Source organism: Gallinula chloropus, assembly GCF_964237585.1.
Source record: "Gallinula chloropus genome assembly, chromosome: 28".
Taxonomy (NCBI): domain Eukaryota; kingdom Metazoa; phylum Chordata; class Aves; order Gruiformes; family Rallidae; genus Gallinula; species Gallinula chloropus.
Genome location: NC_140113.1, coordinates 830672 through 849293, shown reverse-complemented (window position 1 = coordinate 849293; position 18622 = coordinate 830672). Strand labels below are relative to the sequence as shown.

Below are 18622 nucleotides of genomic sequence, written 5' to 3'. Positions count from 1 at the left end.
GGCTGGTCACCTCGGGATGGGGCCCAGGCCTGGGGATGGGGCCTGAGCTTGGTTCCTCTGTCCTGGGGTCCTGAGGATGGGCAGGGGCCTGGGGATGGGGTCTGGGGATGGGGCTCAGGCCTGGCAATGGGGCAGGTGGTGTGGGGAGCAGCTGTGGGTCTGTGTGGCAGTTTGGGGTGGGGGGCTGCAGGGGCGGCTTCTGCAAGAAGTTGCCTGAAGCTTCTTCCCCCAGGTCCAACAGAGCCAACACCGGCCAGGCTCAAGGACAGCACAAGGAGAGCAGGGACAAGGGACAGCTCCCCGGAGCCCGGGGGTGCCCACACTCCCCAGGAGGTTTTTATCCTTGTCCCATGTGTTTCACCAACAAACCCCCAGGGTGTCAGAGCCGGGTGGGGGGAGCCACGGGGCGCCAGACGCCGGGGTCCCCCCTGGGACAGGCAGGTCTGGGGGCCTCGGGGTGCCCTGAGAGAAGGGGCCATGAGCGGGGCCGGGGTGTGGGGAAAGAGCCGCGACTTGGGGGGCCCAGGGGTGACCCCAGGCTGGGGGATACGGGGAAGTGGGGCCGTGGTGGGATCTGGAGCCCTGAGGAGGGCTGGGGGGGGGCGTTGAGGGCTGGGCGGCCCCGTGGGGAGTCCTGGGCCGAGGGTACGGGGAGGCTGTACCCGCCCCCCCCCCTCCCCCGCGCTCCTTTCAATGCTTTCGCTTTTGCTTCTGCCAACCTGCAGAGACAGGATCTGCCCGGCACCTGATGACGTCAGAGGCTTCGCAGGCTTCCGTTGGCGGGCGGGTGGTGGCGCAGCCAATGGAGGGGCTCGGGGCGGGGCTGGCAGTGAGGTCTGTCCCGCGCGGGGCTCGTGCGGCTCATTCGCCTCAGGCGGCACCGGAGCGGAGCGATGGGGCAGGAGCGGGCGCTGGGCGTGGGGCTGCTGCTGGGGGTCCTCGTCGGGGCGGCGTGCGGTGAGTGCGAGCGGGACCCGGAGCCCTTTCCCTGGGCGCTGGGACCCCCCCCCCCCCGGACCCTCTTTCCTGTGCTCTGCTGCTCCATTCCCCGGGCACCGGGACCCGTCTTGACCCTCCTCCACCCCGCAGCACCAGGACCGCTCCGGGCTCCCCTTCCCTTGGCCCCGGGAACTCCGTCCCCTGCCGATCTCTCCCACACTGGGTCCCCCCTCGGAACACTCTCCCCCTCTCCACCGCTCCCCCCCCCCACCTCCCTGCTCCGGCTTCGCCTTCCAACCTCCCCCATCCCCCTGTGAGAAATGACTCGGTCCCAAACAGGATTATAATCAAAATTTACCATTTATTAAACGAATAAAGTCAGGCAAACAGCGCTGGGGTGCACAGCCAGCGCTGGGTGCGCCGGGAGTCTCCGCTCCCCCAAGGCGCAGGCTGTACAGTTCCAGTCCCTGGCTTATCTGTCCTCCAGGGACCGGCACATCTTCTTGGGTTGGAAGGGACCTCGAGAGATCATCGGGTCCGACCCCCCTGCCAAAGCAGCTCCCCAGCTCATATTGCCCAGATAGGTGTCCAGATGAGTCTTGAATATCTCCAGAGAAGGAGACTCCACACTCCCCTGGGCAGCCTGTCCAGGGCTCCCTCGCCCTCCCTGTGTAAAAGTTCTTACGCATGTTGGTGTGGAACTTCCTGTGCTCCAACTTGCAGCCATTGTCCCTTGTCCCCACAGACACTGAAAAGGGGCTGGCCATTTCCCCTGCATCCCATACTTAAGATATTTATAAACATTAATTAAGTCCCCCCTTAGTCTCCTTTTCTCCAGGCTGAACAGCCCCAGCTCACTCAACCTTTCCTCACAGGGGAGATGCTCCAGGCCCTTCATCATCTCCATAGCCTCCTCTGGACTCTCTCCAGGAGATCCCTGTCTTTTTTATCCCAGGGAGCCCAGAACTGGACACAACGCTCCAGGTGGGGCCTGACTAGGGCAGAGTAGAGGGGGAGGATCACCTCCTTAGACCTGCTGGCCACACTCCTCCTGATGGATCCCAGGATCCCATTGGCCCTCTTAGCCATCAGGGCACACTGCTGGCTCATGGCCAACCTGCCATCAACCAGGACCCCCAGGACATGCTGGAGTGCCCGCTAGGTGACCCCCAGCCCCAGCAAGACACAGCAACCATATACATCCTAATCTGTCCCTCCCAGGCCCATGGCCATACCAGGGGATGTCATTATGAGGCCCCAACATTATACCATATTAAGAAGAATCAGATGGACATATTTCACAATCCCCCATTTTCTTTTTTTATAGTATTGATTCATCTTTTTGTTTCTAATTGATCCAACACTTGCTGAATTGGTATTAATTTTGGATCTTCTTCTGCTTTTATTATCATCAGGGGATGGGTTTTCTCTTTCCCTGGTTCTGAGTCAACAGGTAGTGCAGATATTGCATCCCTTGTATAACCGAGTGTATTAATCTGGTAAAACAAGGTATTAAGCATGGAATTATTAACAATCCTCTGCATATCCCCAATGCAATTATCCTTGATTTTAGTAAGCCAATCACCGCCCTTAAGGTCCCCCCATAATCCTCCTGGATTGATTCCATTCCAGGTTTGAACTGGAACATGTGCAATTTTCTTCATTTCTTTTAAAAGCTCATTTACAGCTTTTCCTTCATCAGCAGTTTCCAAACAACAACTACTAACTTGGAATTTTCTACAGATTCCTCCTTCTTGTGCTATCAAATAATCCAAAGCTGAGTGATTTTGATACAAGGCCGTTCTCATCTTGGTGTTTTGCTTTGCAATGAATCCAAGTGCATCTCCAGTTTTAGTTACAGCTATTTACAGCTTGTAGCCTAATGATTCTATTAAGCATATATATTGGAGTCCTATAGCCCCAGGATCCGTCTTCTGCCCACATAGCTGGATCATAATAGGCAATGATTCTCTCAGGGGGCCATTTGTTATCTTTCCAGTGTCCAATTTGTAAGCTCCACTTATGGCATCTTTCTCTTAGCTCATCAGCTTCAGCATACACTGGGATTCCTAGTCGCTCTCCCCAATTTATGGGTAACAGGAAAAAACTGGGTCTTATAGTTCCTAATACACAGGATCCTGCCCAATTCTCTGGCAAGCATGCATAAGCTAGTTTGCCACAAATCCAATAATGTCCTTCAGGAGTTGGCCAACCATTTGGTATGTTTGTTCCATTGGTCCAATTTTTAAATAGATTATTCATTTCCAGTGGGCTTCCCCATTTATCCCAGCTATTCTGAGTTTCATTCCATAGGAAACCTCCTTCACACTCCAGGTTACCTACGTGTCTTCCTTTGCTTTTTAGGTTTTGCCAACAACTCCTTCCAATTCTATTTGTTTGGAGTACCCATTGTTGTTTCCTATTATTCTTTCCCATTGTTCTCCATACTTGGGGATCGCTTATGTTGCTCTCCATAGCCTTCCATGGCCGTTGTTCACCTTGATTTGTTCCCCCACAGACATGACCATTAGTTTTATTCAATGACTTGGCAGTGTTTTCAGCAAGATTTACAAATAGATTTTTAGCAACTGTGGGGATTTCATACTTTACTCCTGTTTCAATTTCATGATCAAATGAATTAAACAACAGCCTATGTTGCACAGATTCTTTTGTCCTGTCTTTGATAGGACACAAGATGTGGAACTGTTGGAGAGGGGTCAGAGGAGCCACAAAGATGATTTTTGTACACTCCTACTGTTTTGCATTTAAAAGTCTCAAAAAAACCCCAAAACAAACCCGTCACTTACTGGTGTAATACAATCTATTCTGAAGGCAATGTAATGTTCTGCAAAAGTGGAAACCCCCCAATAATTACATATAAAGTATAGTTGCATTTATTTTCCCACAACTGAATGAGGTCTATTTGTAAATCAAGGTAAAAGTCCCAAAAATGTATCACCTTAATAGCTAGTGAAGTGTACTCCCAATGGCACATTTACAATCTGAAGAACCATGACTGTGGTTCAGAATAGTCAATGTACCAGCCAGGAATAAAAGTTTCTTGAAGAGCCACCAATACACTCTAGAACAATATAGGGAGCCAGTGCCAGTTTAAGTGATGGCCAGTTTTCAGCACAGTTAACTAGAACTTAAGACCAGCTATCACCTTTCTGAATAAAAAAAATACAGCTTAATAAGAAAATCAAGCTAGACTGCACAATGTTTTGCCAGTAACCTAGGGAAGAGGTTCATAGTGCACAGAAAAGACCCAACACAACTGGTTACCTCATCCACAAAAATCATAGAATCACAGAATCACAGAATCAGAAGGTTGGAAGAGACCTTTGAAGACCATCAAGTCCAACCAATCCCATCCTAAGCTAAACCAGATCCCTAAGTACCTCATCAACCCTTCTTTTGAACGCATCCAGGGAAGGTGACACAGCCCCTCCCTGGGCAGCCTGTTCCAGGCACTGACAACTCTTTCAGTAAAAAGTTTTTTCTAATACCCAATCTGTCCCTGTCCTGTCCCAGCTTCATGTCATTTCCCCTTGTTCTATCTTCTGTCACCTGGCTGAAGAGACCATCACCCACCTCTCTACAACCTCCCTTCAGGTAGTTGTAGGTGGTGATAAGGTCTCCCCTCAGCCTCCTCTTCTCCAGGCTCAACACCCCCAGCTCCCTCAGCTGCTCCTCAGAGGATTTGCCCTCCAGCCCCTTCCCCAGCCTGGTTGCCCTTCTCTGGACTCGCTCCAGGACCTCAATGTCCTTCTGATGGTGAGGAGCCCAGAACTGGACCCAGCACTCGAGGTGCAGCTTCACCAGTGCCCAGTACAGGGGCACACTCCCCTCCCCAGACCTACTGGCCACACTGGTTTTGATACAAGCCAGGATGCCATTGGCCTTCTTGGCCGCCTTGGCACGCTGCTGGCTCATATTCAGCCTGCAGTCAACCAACACCCTCAGGTCCTTCTCTGCCTGACAGCTCTCCAGCCAGTCTCCCCAAGCCTGTAGTGCTGCATGGGGTTGTCATGTCCCATGTGCAGCACTCTACACTTGGCCATGTTAAAATTAGAAGTGACATTCCTATAAAGTTATTTCCCAAAACACTAATCCCATTGCATAGATGTCTGCTCATTTGAATGACTCAAAATGTTTCATATTTATGTCTTAAATACACTAAGACAGGTAAGCACAATATCATTTTCTATGTATGAAGGTGTGTATTGATTTTAATTATCCATTGTCTCTGTTTATGTGCAAATTAGTTTATGGGTTGTTCTTGACAGAGCTTGAGCACCCTCTCTCAAGGGCACTGCTGATATGTTGCCTTTGAAAGAGAATCACAATTTATTTATTCATGAAAATGGGAAAGGAGTGAAAAGAAGCAGTTGACAATTTGGAGGCTCTAGCCCTGCTACCAGCTCTCTGGGAGCTTTTGAATAGTGGATTTTTCAGCCCCTGTGTTCACTAAGAAATAAAATTTCTCTCTCTATGGGGACCAATTAATAATTTTATCAAGGGCTGTGTTGATGTTGCAATCCCTAGAAGATACAGCCCCTGACACCCCTGTTCTTCTCTGCTTGTCCCTGCTCAGGACAGCTCCTCTGAACATGTCCCTTCTTGTGGCAATAGTAACAAAGGGGAGTTGTGACTCTCTCTCCACTGGGCTGTCCCCTAGGTGCTTTTCTCACTCCCTCTTCCCCTGTTTCCCTTCAGACAAGGCTCCACCCTTTTGACCTTCTCCCACTGCAGCCTCAAAGACCCTGGCCCTGGCTTCCTTTGATGGCAACTTCACCGCAGCAGGAAGCTCTTCATGCCCAGAGATGACATAGTTCCTGTCCTGGGCGGCACCTGGTTGTGGAGCAGCATCGCTGACGAAGTCTGGCGTTTCCTTCCTTCCTGCCCCTCCTCATACCTCCCATCATACAACTTCTGTGCTTCCAGCTCCTCTAATCCCCTCTCTTGCCAGTCCTCCAGCTTTTCTAATTTCCTTCTTAAGTCCTCCCCCCAGGATTTTGCTACAAATTGTATTCTAGTCTGTCTTTTCCAAATTCTCATTCCAGCTTGTCTAATCATTCCCTTCTTGAAATTTCTTTCATCTGTGGTATTGAAGGGGACTGTCATAAACCCACTGCCTCCCCGATTACCTCTGAGGGGTACCTCTCAGGAGAGATACAGAGAAGTTCCCTCAGATATGGCAGTCCTTGTACATGCAGCTGGAGGTCGGTCTAATTCTGGTGCTGTTGATACTGGAGGCAGGGGCAATGGTGGTACTGGTGGAAATACCAGGGCCACTGGAGGGGGAGCCACTGCAGGGGTTGGGTTGTTAAGATATGGAGGTGGTGGGTTATTCAATGATCATGCAAGGGGTTTGGGTATTTCAGAGCCTCTTTTGGGGCAGGTGTGGACCTTTTTGGCCATCTCCTCTCAGGTGGTTTTTATCTCAGTCATCCTCCTCTGACTCCTTTCCCTTCCCTCCTCTCCAGTGTGGCTGCAGATGTGGCTGGCAGCGAGCCCCAGAAACCTCCATGTGCTCTGGCTGGGATCAGGTAGGGATCCTGCATGGCTGGTGGGGGCTTTCACCTGCTCCAGGTGGCAGATATTGGGCAGGGAGGAGTCAACCCCAGAGCTCAGTCCCTACATGCTTATGCTTCCCTTGGGCTCTTTACACCATACATCCCTCACCCTGGGTCCCTTTAAGTCCTGTCCTGTTAAGTGCTCCCCTCAAACTTTTCTCACTTGCACTAGGCTTGGCCGGGGTGGAAGTTGTTTCCTGGAGCAGATTCCTGCTCCCAGCAAATTCCTTCTTTTAAGTCCTCCCACTCCAGTTTCTCCAGGGTCTTTGGAACATCAGAGGGCAAAGCAGTGCTCATGGCATGGAGCATGTACCAGTCATGCCAAGCTCACCCCTTGCCTGCAACACCCTAAACTAACGTAGGCACAATCTCTGTGTCTCTGTGCTTTTTTCCATGGACAAGCTGACTTCAGGGTGGTGGGACCAGGACACCCTCTCCGTGTCACCGTGGGGCAGGATGTCATATTACCATGCCACTTGTCCCCCAGTGTTGATGTTCAGAGTTTGGACATCAGGTGGATCCGGCGCAGGGTCTCTGAAACGGTGCACCACTTCCAAAATGGGGAGGACGTGTCCAGGGATCAGATGGAGGAATATGTTGGGAGGACAGAGTTGGTCAGAGATGGTCTCTCCAGAGGAAGGCTGGACTTGCGAATCTCTGGATTGAGACCCTCTGATGATGGTCAGTACGTCTGCATTGTGAGAGATGGCACCTCTTATGGAGAAGCTAAGGTGGACCTGGAGGTGGCAGGTTTGTTGCTGGTGTGTTTTTTTCTGGGGGCTGGTCCTTTTTCCCCTGGGCTTGTCTGTCTTCCCCAGACCTGTGTCCCATACTCTTGTGCCACAGGTGACCTGGCACATTTCCTGGAAACCTTGGGGCTTCTTGAACAGAGATGGGTCAGTGCAGATGCTGCCTTGAGGTGCTGAAGTTTGGGAGCTTGGCCTTGCTCTGCTGGGGTGTTTGGTGGGGGATCTGGGGCACTTGGACATCAGTGGTCTGTGGTTCCTGCACAAGTTGGGGTGGGTTTGGTGGCCGGTCCCAGCGTCCAGTGGGGCCCGTGATGTGTCTGTTTTGGGATGTGGTGGTGGCCTTGGAGCTGAGCCCATTCCCACCTGATTCCAACCCCATGTTCTTCCCCAGCCACAGGCTCTGTCCCTCAGCTCTCTCGGGAGAGTTACAAGGCCGGAGGCATCCGGGTGCTGTGTCGATCGTCCGGATGGTTCCCACAACCAGAGGTGCTGTGGAAAGACCCCGATGGGCACCATGTCCCCTCGGTCTCCCAGAGACGTTCCCCTGATGCCAGGGGACTGTTTGACATCGAAGATGCCATCGTGGTGACGTGGAGCAGAGAGGGGAACTGGTCCTGTGTGGTCAGGAACCGCCGCCTGGCCCAGGAGCAGGAGGCGTCCCTGCGCATCCCCGGTGCGACGGCTGCAGCAGCCCCTGCGGCGCTGGAGCAGGGCGGGGATTGGCTGCCTTGCTTGGAGCAGCTTGGGGCTGGGCTTGGGGTGCAGTGTGGGGGCACAGGAGGACTCTGTCCCCTTGAGTCTAGGGCTCACGGGACAAGGGCTGGGAGGTGTGGGGCAGGGGTCTCTTGGTCCTTCTCCTCACAGACATGAGTGTAAATCGGTCTCTTTCCCTGTGGATCTGTTTGTTTCTCAGCTACCTTTTACCATGATGCCTGTCCCTGGATGACTTGTCTTCTGCTCTCCTTTGGGCTCCTTGCTTATCTCTGGAGAAGTAAAGGTACATTTGCGCCCGAAGGACGTGTTGCCTTCATCAAAAAGCTTTTTGGGAAGGATGGAAGGGGATGAGGACATGGTGGGCTGTGGGTGGGAGGACAGGGAGCACGGGCAGAATCTGGTGGAAGGAGCCATTCCTGGGGTTTGGGGGTTTTTGCCCTTCCCAAGTACGAATTTTGGGTCTGCCTGAGCTATGACAGTTCTGGGATGATGACATCTGCTACCTGATCAAACATTGCTTTCTCTTTGCTTTCCAGAGGAACAAGATGCTGCCCTTAGTGAGTGTCCGTGAGCTCTGGCACAACATGGTGTCACTTCCCTTGACTTTGGTGCTCGGCCTTTTCCATCTCTCCTTTTCCTTCCCTTTCTTCATCCCAGCATCCCTGGTTCTGGGAAAGCCCAGGGCCATGTGCCTGGGAGGGTGGGCAGCTCGGGGAGACCAGCACTGGGATGGACCCTCTGCCCAGCGCAGAGCTGCTGGGGACTGGTTCTGGGGTGTGGCCAGGCTGTAGGAAGCCATTGCTGGGCTTTGGGGTCATTTCCCAGTTCCCAATCTAGAATTCCCTCTTTGCCCAAGCTCTGTTTTCATTTCATGAGCAGTTCTAACAAAAAAATCTGTCCCCCTTATCCAATATCTGTTTCCTTTGCAGAGAAACAAGCTGCAGCAGTGAGTGAGTATTTGCTTTTCTCCAGCCCTGTGTGGGGTCCTGTCCTGGGATTTTGGTGCTCGGCCCTTTCCCTCCTTGCCCATCTATTCCCCATCCCTGGGTGGGAAAGCCCAAGGCCATGTGCCTGTTTGGGTGGGCAGCTCAGCCAGACCAGTGTGGGGATGGATCCTCTCCCTTCCCAAGTACTCCTGGTCCCAGTATGGAGCATGATCAGCATGGGGGCAGCCATTCCTGGGGATTGTTGGGTGTTTCCATTCCCCACACAGCAATTTGGGGTGTGCCCGAGCTCTTCCTGGGCGGTTCTGGGGTGACAAGCTCTGCCCTCTGATCAAATATCACTTTTTTATTTTAATTTCCAGAGGAACAAGCTGCAGCACTGGGTGAGTGTCTCTTTTTCTCCAGCACAGAGTGGGGTCCTGTTCTGGGATCTCGGTGCTCGGCCCTTTCCCTCCCTGTCTGTCCTCTCCATCCCCCATCCCTGGGGCTGGGAAAGCCCAAGGCCATCTGCCTGGGAGGGTGGGCAGCTCAGGGGGACCAGCATGGGGATGGACCCTCTGCCCTGCCCAGAGCTGCTGGGGACCAGCACTGGGATGTGACCAGCTCTCCTCTCTCCTTGTAGCCTGGAGGAAGTTTCTGCTGCCCCACACTCCAGGTAATCGGGGGTTTGGGTGCTGCTCTGGGGGGTTGTGTTCTGCCATGGGACAAAGCTCAGCTGTGGCAATGGTTGGACCAGCCCTGGGGTGGGATCTCTTGGAGGAAGGAGATGCTCCCTGTGTCCTGCCCTGCAGGGCAGATCCTGACCCCAGGGGGAGTAAAACCTGCCCAGCGCTGAGCTCTGCCCCTGATGCTCTGGCTCCTCCTGTCCCTGCAGACGTGGTGACCCTGGATCCCAACACGGCTCATCCCTGGCTTGTCCTGTCCCAGGATGGGAGAAGTGTGAGATGTGAAAGCAAATGTCAGGATCTGCCCGACACCCCTCAGAGATTTATGTATTGTGCCTGTGTGCTGGGCCAGGAGGGGTTCAGTGAGGGGAGGCACTGCTGGGAGGTGGAGGTGAAGGGGGCGGTGGGAGGGGATTCACGGTGGGCTCTGGGGGTGGCCAGGGACTCTCTGAACAGAAGAGGGAAATTACACATGAGCCCCAAAGAAGGGATCTGGGCGGTGATGCACTATGAAGGGAAGTTTCAGTCTCTCACCACTCCTTGCACCCCCCTGTCCCTGTCCCAGGTCCCCAGCAGAGTCTGGGTGTGTCTGGACTGCCCGCAGGGGCTGGTGACTTTCATCGACGGTCACAGTGGGGCCGAGATCTTCACTTTCCCACCAGCCCCGTTCAATGGAGAGATCATCCGCCCCTTCTTTTGGGTGGAGACAGAGGGCACCGGGCTGTGCCTCAGGGAGGCCACAGCCCACCCCACTCCCTCCCTCCTCACAGCCCTGTAGAGACCCTGCCCTTCTGCAGACCCTGCCCACACTCCTCTCCTCAATGCCACGGAAGCAGATGTCCCCCTTGGTCCCATCCCAGCCCAGGGAGCAGGGGGGCAGTGAGGGGGCTCAGAAGGTTTTACCTGGGCTGGAACTCATTTCCCAACTGTTGCTGGCACGGGCTGTGTGTTGTATTCCTGCTGCAGGCAGAGCTGGTAACAGTGTGATGATGCAACCGTTAGGAGCCATGTGGGGATGCACAAGCTGTGGCCAGGACACAGTTGCTGACCCTGGGCTCCATCCTATCTCCAGCTGTCCCAGCTGTGATCCGTTGGTTGCAGCTCTGGCTCTGGCTGGGCTGAACTCTATGAAGTCACATTTTGCAGGTGGGTGGGACAGAAATGTGTTTGGGTTGGTGCCCAGACACAGTTAATGGGGGGGGGGGGTGGTCAGGGCTCTGCCTGGTGAGTCAGTGAAATATAATAATGCTGAATAGATTGATGTAGGTGCAGCTTAAGAAACAATTAATATAACTTTGATGTAAGAATTTTCCTGGGTTTAAGAATAGATTAGTGTAAGAGAAAGCTGTAACTTTGTAAGTAGCTTCTGAGAGCAGCTGCAAAACTTCACCATACCAATGCAATAGAAACAGCCTTGAAGATAAAGAAGTAAGAATTTGTGTATTTTCAGGAATAGGTTAGTTTTGATTTTAGCAGGATTTGGCTGTAATCACATGAGCTGTTAACTGAAAGCAGCTACAAAACTTCACCATAATAGTGTAACGGCCTTGAAACTAGAGGAAATAGGAGATAGGGGAGTCATAAATAATGAGACTAACGACCAATTAAGAGACAGAGTATATCTTGTTTTCAGCGAAAAACTAACTAGTTGGTGCAGGTGTTGGGAGCCCAGATAAGCATGAAGAGGAGGTGTGGGGAGTGTGCGATGAGAGTGAGGAGGGCGTTCAGCCTTCATCCCTGGGGACCCCCTGGCTGTCACTGAGCATGCTCTTTCTGTGGGGAATTAATATAAATGACTTCTTGGAAATAATTTGCAAAACTCTGCCTTTTCCTAGAAATTATAATGACTATGTAGAGTTAATCTGTATAAATATGAGAAATTTGTCTTTAATGGGCACACACACTGGGAGGAGCGATCCCCTGTGTGCCCAGAGCTGCAATAAAGGATCCCTGCTTAACAGTCACCAAGGTTGGTGAGTTTTGATTCCGGCTTTCTGAGGCATCAGTTTGGCACCCAGATGGGACCCTCTCTGCTGGGCTGCAGGACCCAGTGAGGAACAGGACTCCCCAGGCATGCCCTGGGATTTCCCACAGGGACTCCTCGCCCTGCTCGGGTCACTGCGGCAGCAGCCCAGGACCATCCTCTGATTTTTAAGGTATTCCTTTAACTTTATTTGAGCTCCTGGTTTGGTGGATGCCCGTCTGTATCTGGTGTACTTGGGTATCTTGGCATTTGGTTTCTGGAGACCGGTCGTCTGGGGATACTGTCAGCTGTTGGGAGACGCCCCACGCGAATGTCGTATCCCAGGTCACTAGTGGCTGATGGTCTACACCTGGTTAGTAGCCTGTAAATGCTGCCAACAATCGGAATCTCCAGAACTGTATCGAGTGAGTATTGTTCTGGTTTGGATTTATCATATAAAGATCTTGTGCAGCGTGACCGAGGCGTTTCAGTGATCACGAGGGGAGTGTGGAGTCCTGCTGCCACCCTCTGTCACAGCGTGCTGCTCTGCGGGCAGTGAGAGAGCTCCTGCCTGGCACAGGGAGACCAGGGTTTGTGCCACGGGGAAGGATGCAGAGCTGGGACACCCTGGGGACACAGGGTGCTGGCAGAGTTGGGGCTCCACAGAATCATGACAAGCAGTGCCTGAGTTGCCCTGAGTGCCCCCCACTTCCCAGCCCCTGCTCACCCTGTCAGGAGCTGTCAGGAGCTGCCCCCAGACTCCTACTCCAACCACTGCTCCAAGCCCGCTGCAAATCCCCTTCAGCAGCAGCCAGGAATCAGCACAAACCTCCCAGGAACCCCCACAGCTGGACTCCATGTGCACCACAAAGCTTTATTGAGTCGTGTCCTGCTCTGCTGGGTCAGGATGGGCTGGGGCAGGGCTGAGAGGGACATCTGCTCCTGCAGCAGTGAGGAGAGGAGTGTGGGCAGGGTCTGCAGAAGGGCAGGGAATCTGCTGGGGACTTGCTCCTGGCCACAGATGCTTTGGTCTGTCCTGAGCGCACAGGGCTTCAACCAGAGGTCCCCATCCCTTTGACTCGAGGTGACACTGGAGTTGCAGCCTGGGTGGTACAGCAGCACAGGAACAGCCGCAATGCCACAGTGTCAAACAGGCCCCTTGTGTCAGGGGAATGTCTCTGGGAGACCAAAGGGGCAGCACCCACAGCACCTCCGGTTGCAGGAACCATCCAGCCGATCGACACAGCACCCAGATGCCTCCACCCTCGTAACCCTCCAGAGAGAGCTGAGGGCCAGAGCCTGTGGCTGGGGAAGAGCCCAGAGTTGGGGGTCACGGGGGGATGGACTCAGCTCCAAGGACACCAGGTCCAGGGCCACTGGGTCCATCTTTGGGGGTTTGGGGGTCCCAGTACATTGGTCTGTTCTGGAGGAAAAGGCAGGAGTGCATGAGCCCCAGGAACCAAAGAAAGGAGGAGAAAGAAGGGAAAATACTGCAGTTGCTGAGGCAAAGGGCTCTGGAGTGGGTGACTGTGTTGGGGGACCCTTCCTGAAAGCGACAAAAGCTTCCTAGAGATGTAATGTCCAGGTCTCTGGATGCAGGGAGATCGTGATCCTGCTGCTGCCAGGGCAGAGCATCAAGAACTCCCTCTGTGTGAGGTGCCCACAGGTGGATGATCTGCTCAGCATGGGAGCTGAGCAGAAAGAGGATGCTGAAGACTGAGGGCCACCAGGGACTGTGAGTGGGAGGTCGACTGGTGGAGTAGCTCCCTGGCATCCCAGAGGGAAGGGCTCCAGGGAGCTACCCCACAGTTGGTGGCAGACCCCTTGCCTTGCCCCTGTCAAGTAGAAGAGGGCGACCTCAGTGACAGGGAGGGTTGGAAGAGAGTCTTGGCTCAGTATCATAGGCACACCCCCTTCCTGCCTACCCCACTCCCCCAGGTTCCCCTAAGCAATAGGTTTGGGGCCCTGGAAATTGAAGGGAGGTAAGTGAGGAGACAAAGGAAGACCTTTTGCCTCAGAGGATGCAGGTGCCTAGGATGACGCGGTCGCCCCACGCCTTGAGACTGCCTCTGCCAGGAAAGAAAGAAGGGGAACTGTGGGAGGCAATTCCCTTCTCAGGGAACCAGAGGGCCCCATGTGCAGACCTGACCCAACACACAGGGAGGTGTGCTGCCTCCCTGGGGCACAGGACAGAGACATCACCAGAAAGCTTCCAGGACTGGTGAGTACCTCTGATTACTACCCATTTATTGATAGTTCAGGCAGGCAGTGATGTAGTCACTTAGTGCAGCCTGTGTGCTATCCAAAGAGACCTCAGGGGTCTAGGGGGGTTGACTGAGGGAAGGGGAGCGCAAGTGACATTTTCCTCTCTCCCTTCCAGTGAGGTGAGGGATTCAGAGCGGGCTGGGAGAACCCAGGCATTGAACAAGGGGCTGAAAGGCTGGTGCTGCCACAGGAACTTTGGGTTTTTTGACCATGGGATGGCTTACTTGACACCTGGCCTGATGGCTGAGGACGGGGCTGTCGCAGTTTTGCATGGCTGGGTCCTGGTGGAGAAGGGGGGGGCTGCAGGGGTGGCTTCTGCAAGTAGCAGCCAAAAGCTCTCTGCAGGCCCCAGAGAGAGCAAGCACCAGCCAGCTCAAGGCCAGAGTTGTTGCTCACCAAGACTGAGCCCATCAGCAACGTGCACAACGCCTCTGGGAATCACATATAGGAGAAAAAATGCAAGGAGCCTCTTTTTGCCCCCAGAGAAGGGAGTGAGAAGATGTAACAAGCTGCGCAGACACCAAGGCCAAGCCCAAAGGAGATGGGGGGGAAGAAATGAAGCCCTTTGGATGCTGGAGAGAGAGATTCCCCTGCAGCCCATGGAGAAGACCATGGTGGAGCGGGTGTCCCCTCGCAGCCCATGGCTAAGGACGGGGAGCAGAGACATCCACAGCCTGTGAAGAGATTGAGCCACAACTCAGCAGGTTTGCTGGGGGACTTGTGACTCTGTGAGGGACCAGGCCAGAGCAGTCTGGGCCCGAAGGTCAGCACCCATGGAAGGGAGCCCTGCTGAGAGGCCTGTGGTGAGGATGTGACTCCCCAGTAGAGAGGACTCAGGCTGGAGAAGTTGGTGGAGGACTGTCTGCTGTGGGTGGGACACCACAGTGCTGCAGGTGAAGAGGGTGTATGTGTGGAATGTGCCCCCAGCTAAGAAGGAAGACAACTCAGGAGGAACGGACTGAAAACCCCCATTCCCTGCCCCTCCCCACACCATGTTGTGGGGGGAAGAAGGGAATGAGATTGTGAATGAACTTTAAGTCTGCTAAGAAGGGAAGGGTGGGGGGAAGGTGCTTTAAGACCTGGCCATGCTTCTCATTACCCGACTCTGGTTCACTGGGTATATAGTTGTAGTGTTATAAATCACTTGTCTTCCTTTTATTCTGTGTTGAGTCTGTTTTTGCCCATTACACTAACTGGCGAGTGATCCCTCTGTCCTTATCTCGAGTCCTAAGCCTCCCAATATACATATATGCGGCTTTGGTGGGCATTTGGCCTCTAGCCAGGGCTAAACCCCCACAACAGCATTGCAGGGGTTGGCAGGGACCCCCAGAGATCATTGGGTCCAACCCCCAGCCAAAGCAGGTTCCCTTGGACAGGTCACACAGGTCGGTGTACAGATGGGGCTGGAATCTCTCCAGAGAAGGAGACTCCACACCCCCTGGGCAGCCTGTCCCAGGGCTCCCTCACTCTCACTGAAAAAGTTCTTCCACGTTGGTGTGGAAATTCCTACGCTCCTACAAGATGCCATTGCCCCTGGTCCTGTCTCCACAGACAAGTGAACGTGGTAGTGGCATTTCTTTACTTGGTGGTTCCCTGAGCAGTGAACCCCCTCATCTACAGCGTGAGGAACCAGGAGCTCCAGGATGCTGTGTGGAAACTGATGACTGGATGTTTCTAAGCAGCAACAAACTGCTGGTCTTCTGTGCATCGCTGGCCACGAAACTCACGTTAGCACCAGGCTGTATTTAGTAGGTTTTTGAGTAGTTGGTTTGGGTTTTTTTACTCCTAGTGTGTCTAAGCCATAATAACATGGTGCACGTTCATCCCATGAAGTATCTCCCGGTCTTGTGTGACCCAGACACCGCGTAAGGACGAGCTGTGCTCCCTACGAAACGTGTTTGAACAGACCAGAAAAACTCCACACACTGGTAAGAGAACGTTTTCTTTTAAGAACTTGCCAAACCAAATTGTAACACTGCAAAATAAGATTTCTCTGCAGAAATAAGTGTCAGAGCATCCGGGGCATCTCTAGTGGTCAAGCCGCTGAGCGGCCCTCTTTCCACTAGAGCTCTGTTCACTGACAGCATCTAAAGGGGGGGCAAAAGAAGTAGAAAGGTGAACAAGCCACTGGAAAGAACCACCAGCCAGTTGCTGATCAACACTCTGCATCACCATCATCGTCAACTCTAAGAGTGTTGAAAAAACAGGCATGTGGCCAGACACACCTCATCTCCCATCGAGTTCAGAGCTCTACCAGTGGCAGACCTGTTGCACTGTCATAATTTGTGACCTGGAAAAGACAGACCGACATCAGTGTGCAGACAGACACCAGTCCTAGTCGCGAGTGTGAGCGATTCTCAGCAGTGCCCTGCCCTGAGCCACAGAGTTGGCACGGCCAGCGTCAGCCACTGCGCTGCCGATGCTGCACCAGGAAGGTCTCAGCACCAAGGTTTCTCCACCAGAGCCCTGCCCAGCAGCCAGGCGTCCAAGCTGGGCCTTTGTTCTGGCCTGGAGCACACACAGGATGCTGGGGGAGAGGGGACAACAGCAGCACTCAAAGCAGCAGCAAGGCTTTCCCAGACAGCTCCCACTGACCTGCGCCAGCAGGACTGCGCCTCTGGTCATCTCCACCATGGCGGCGTCCGCTTGGGATGAGAAGTGATCCTCGTCTGTGGAGAGAGCAGAGCAGGAGACAGCAGGTGAGATGGTGCCAGGCTTCACAGGCCAGGAGGGACTAAGCAACCAGCCTTGCCTGACCTCTGACAGCAGCCCGGACAGAGAACCCTCCCCTGCCACCGCTGGAGGCATTTGCTGGACCCAGCCTATCCAGCTGGAGGTCACACAAGTATTATCCCTGCTGTGCTGCCGAAGGGAAAGGACCGAGCGCTTTCTAAAGCCACCTGCATGTGAACGCCAGCAGCTGATGAATTGGGAGGCTTGAAAGGCAGAAGAGCAGACTTTTCATCTGCCATTGCTGTTTTGACTCTGACTAGTAGGAAAATCTCAGGCGTTTGTCTAGCAAATTAAAAGCTAAGTTTGCCTTGGTAACTCCTGCAGGACAGGAGGTGGCAGAGTAGCTCCAGCTACTTCACCTATACCCTGAAGGTCCTGCCAACCTGCTCTTCAGTAAAGTCATTCCTTCTCTCCTCCCTCCACACAGGAGAAAGCCTGGCCCTTCCCCATCTCTCCCCTGGAGCCTGACAGGTTGTGCCACACTCACACATTTAATAGAAAATACGTTTTCTCCAGCCCTCACTCCAGTCCCTTCAGAGGCTGCGCTCGCAAGGGGAGGGAGAAGGCTGAGACAGAATCAAGGCTGGTACACAGCTGGCACCCAGGGAAACCTGCCAGAGCACCACCAGGGTACGTCTCGAGAGCTCCGTTACCTGCCAGCGGGACCACGTTGTCCAGCAAAACTTCTGCTGCTTGGAAAGGCAGCGATAAGAAGTCAGACCTGAAAGAAAAGGGAATAAACCCAAAGAAGATGGATTTAAGTTACTCCTGTATTCTTGAAGGTTACAACAATTAATCAACTGCTTTAGCAGGAATTCAGTTTAAAAGTAACGACCCTCCAAAGACCCCAGACCACGCGCCCAGCAATCCAAGTGGCAGCAGCAGAGGAGCTACAGACCTGATCTTCCTGAGCTGGTGGATCTTCACTCTGTCGTAGCCTCCATAGTCCACGTAGCAGAGCTCCACTTCACCTGTCTCCTCAAAGTACCTATTGACTTGAGCCCGTAACCACGCCCCATCCAGAGCCGGAGCCGCGCAGATCCTGCCAACTGCAAAGCAGAAGAGCTCAGGGTGAGTGGATGCCCAGAAACGAGCCCTTCGGGCGGATCAGCCGCACTGCGCAGCGACCTCCTGAGAACCAACAGCATTCCTTCTGCTGCTCCCATCTCCCTTCCACACCCCTGCCCCTCCATCAGACCCGCCTGCAGCTGCGACACAGCAGAGCTGCCTTGGACTCTCAAGTCTGTCTGCCACTACCGTGCTCAGGGGCATTGGGCTTTTGCACAACCCTACAAGTTTCTCAAGCAAACAGCTTGTGAGCAGTTGAGTTACTTGCCTTCTACTAGAGTTGGCAGAGTGGGAATATCCAATTGGGAATAGCAGGCATTCATCTGCTGGCCATGTCTATGCTGGACACAGAAAGTAGGGTGTGTATACTGCTGTAAAAATATGTGGCCAGCATTGACTTGGAGTTCAGCACGTGGGGGGCCATGCAACTCTTCACACAGAACTGACAGGGTTCAGGGCACTTGGTCTGCAACTAACTGACTCAACCACAGCTCCTCAGAGCACGTCTCTGCCTCGCCCAGCAGCACCTCAGAAACCTGCTGCCATCCATCCATTCAGCAGCAGCCCATAAAGAGAGAAGAACCCCGTGCTTACTGGAGGCTGCCTCAATGGGAGCAGAAACCATTCGTGTGAGCAGGTCTCAAAGCAGCGGGGTGTTCAGCACCCAGACATGGCCCATTTCACTGGGCTGCTCAAGCACACCCTCAGCTTTAGACAGCAAACTCCATGCTGAAAGGGGACCAGCCCATTCACCCCTTTGCAGCAGACCCTGAAATTCACCCAGAGCCAACAGCAATGGGAATTCTGAGAGCAAATGCAAACCCACCTGTACAAGGGCTAAATATTCATCTACTGAGAGGAATAGATTTAGAGGGAGAGGATAGATTTAGACATGTTCTGAAGCACAAGGGGTACAGCACATAAAACACTTGGTCCCCGTGTATTTGTAGGAGGACTTTGAAATCCCTTACCTCCTGATGGACCTTCACCCATCCCCGCTGCC

General features: G+C 53.5%; 1 protein-coding gene and 1 long non-coding RNA gene across 2 annotated transcripts; both read left to right on the top strand.

Moving 5' to 3' along the window:
- Window positions 1-942: 942 nt before the first annotated feature.
- Window positions 943-10756, top strand: LOC311201697 (butyrophilin subfamily 1 member A1-like). The gene is made up of 7 exons (XM_084276126.1): window positions 943-957; window positions 6429-6491; window positions 6921-7268; window positions 7659-7940; window positions 8132-8139; window positions 9553-9580; window positions 9800-10756. Exons 2-7 carry the CDS (start codon window positions 6440-6442, stop codon window positions 10366-10368), a joined length of 1287 nt encoding a protein of 428 aa, XP_084132252.1. The 5' UTR covers window positions 943-957; window positions 6429-6439; the 3' UTR covers window positions 10369-10756.
- LOC311201827 lies at window positions 8148-8923 on the top strand. The gene is made up of 3 exons (XR_014617886.1): window positions 8148-8264; window positions 8518-8538; window positions 8911-8923. It is a non-coding gene; the product is annotated as an uncharacterized lncRNA (long non-coding RNA).
- Window positions 10757-18622: the final 7866 nt, after the last annotated feature.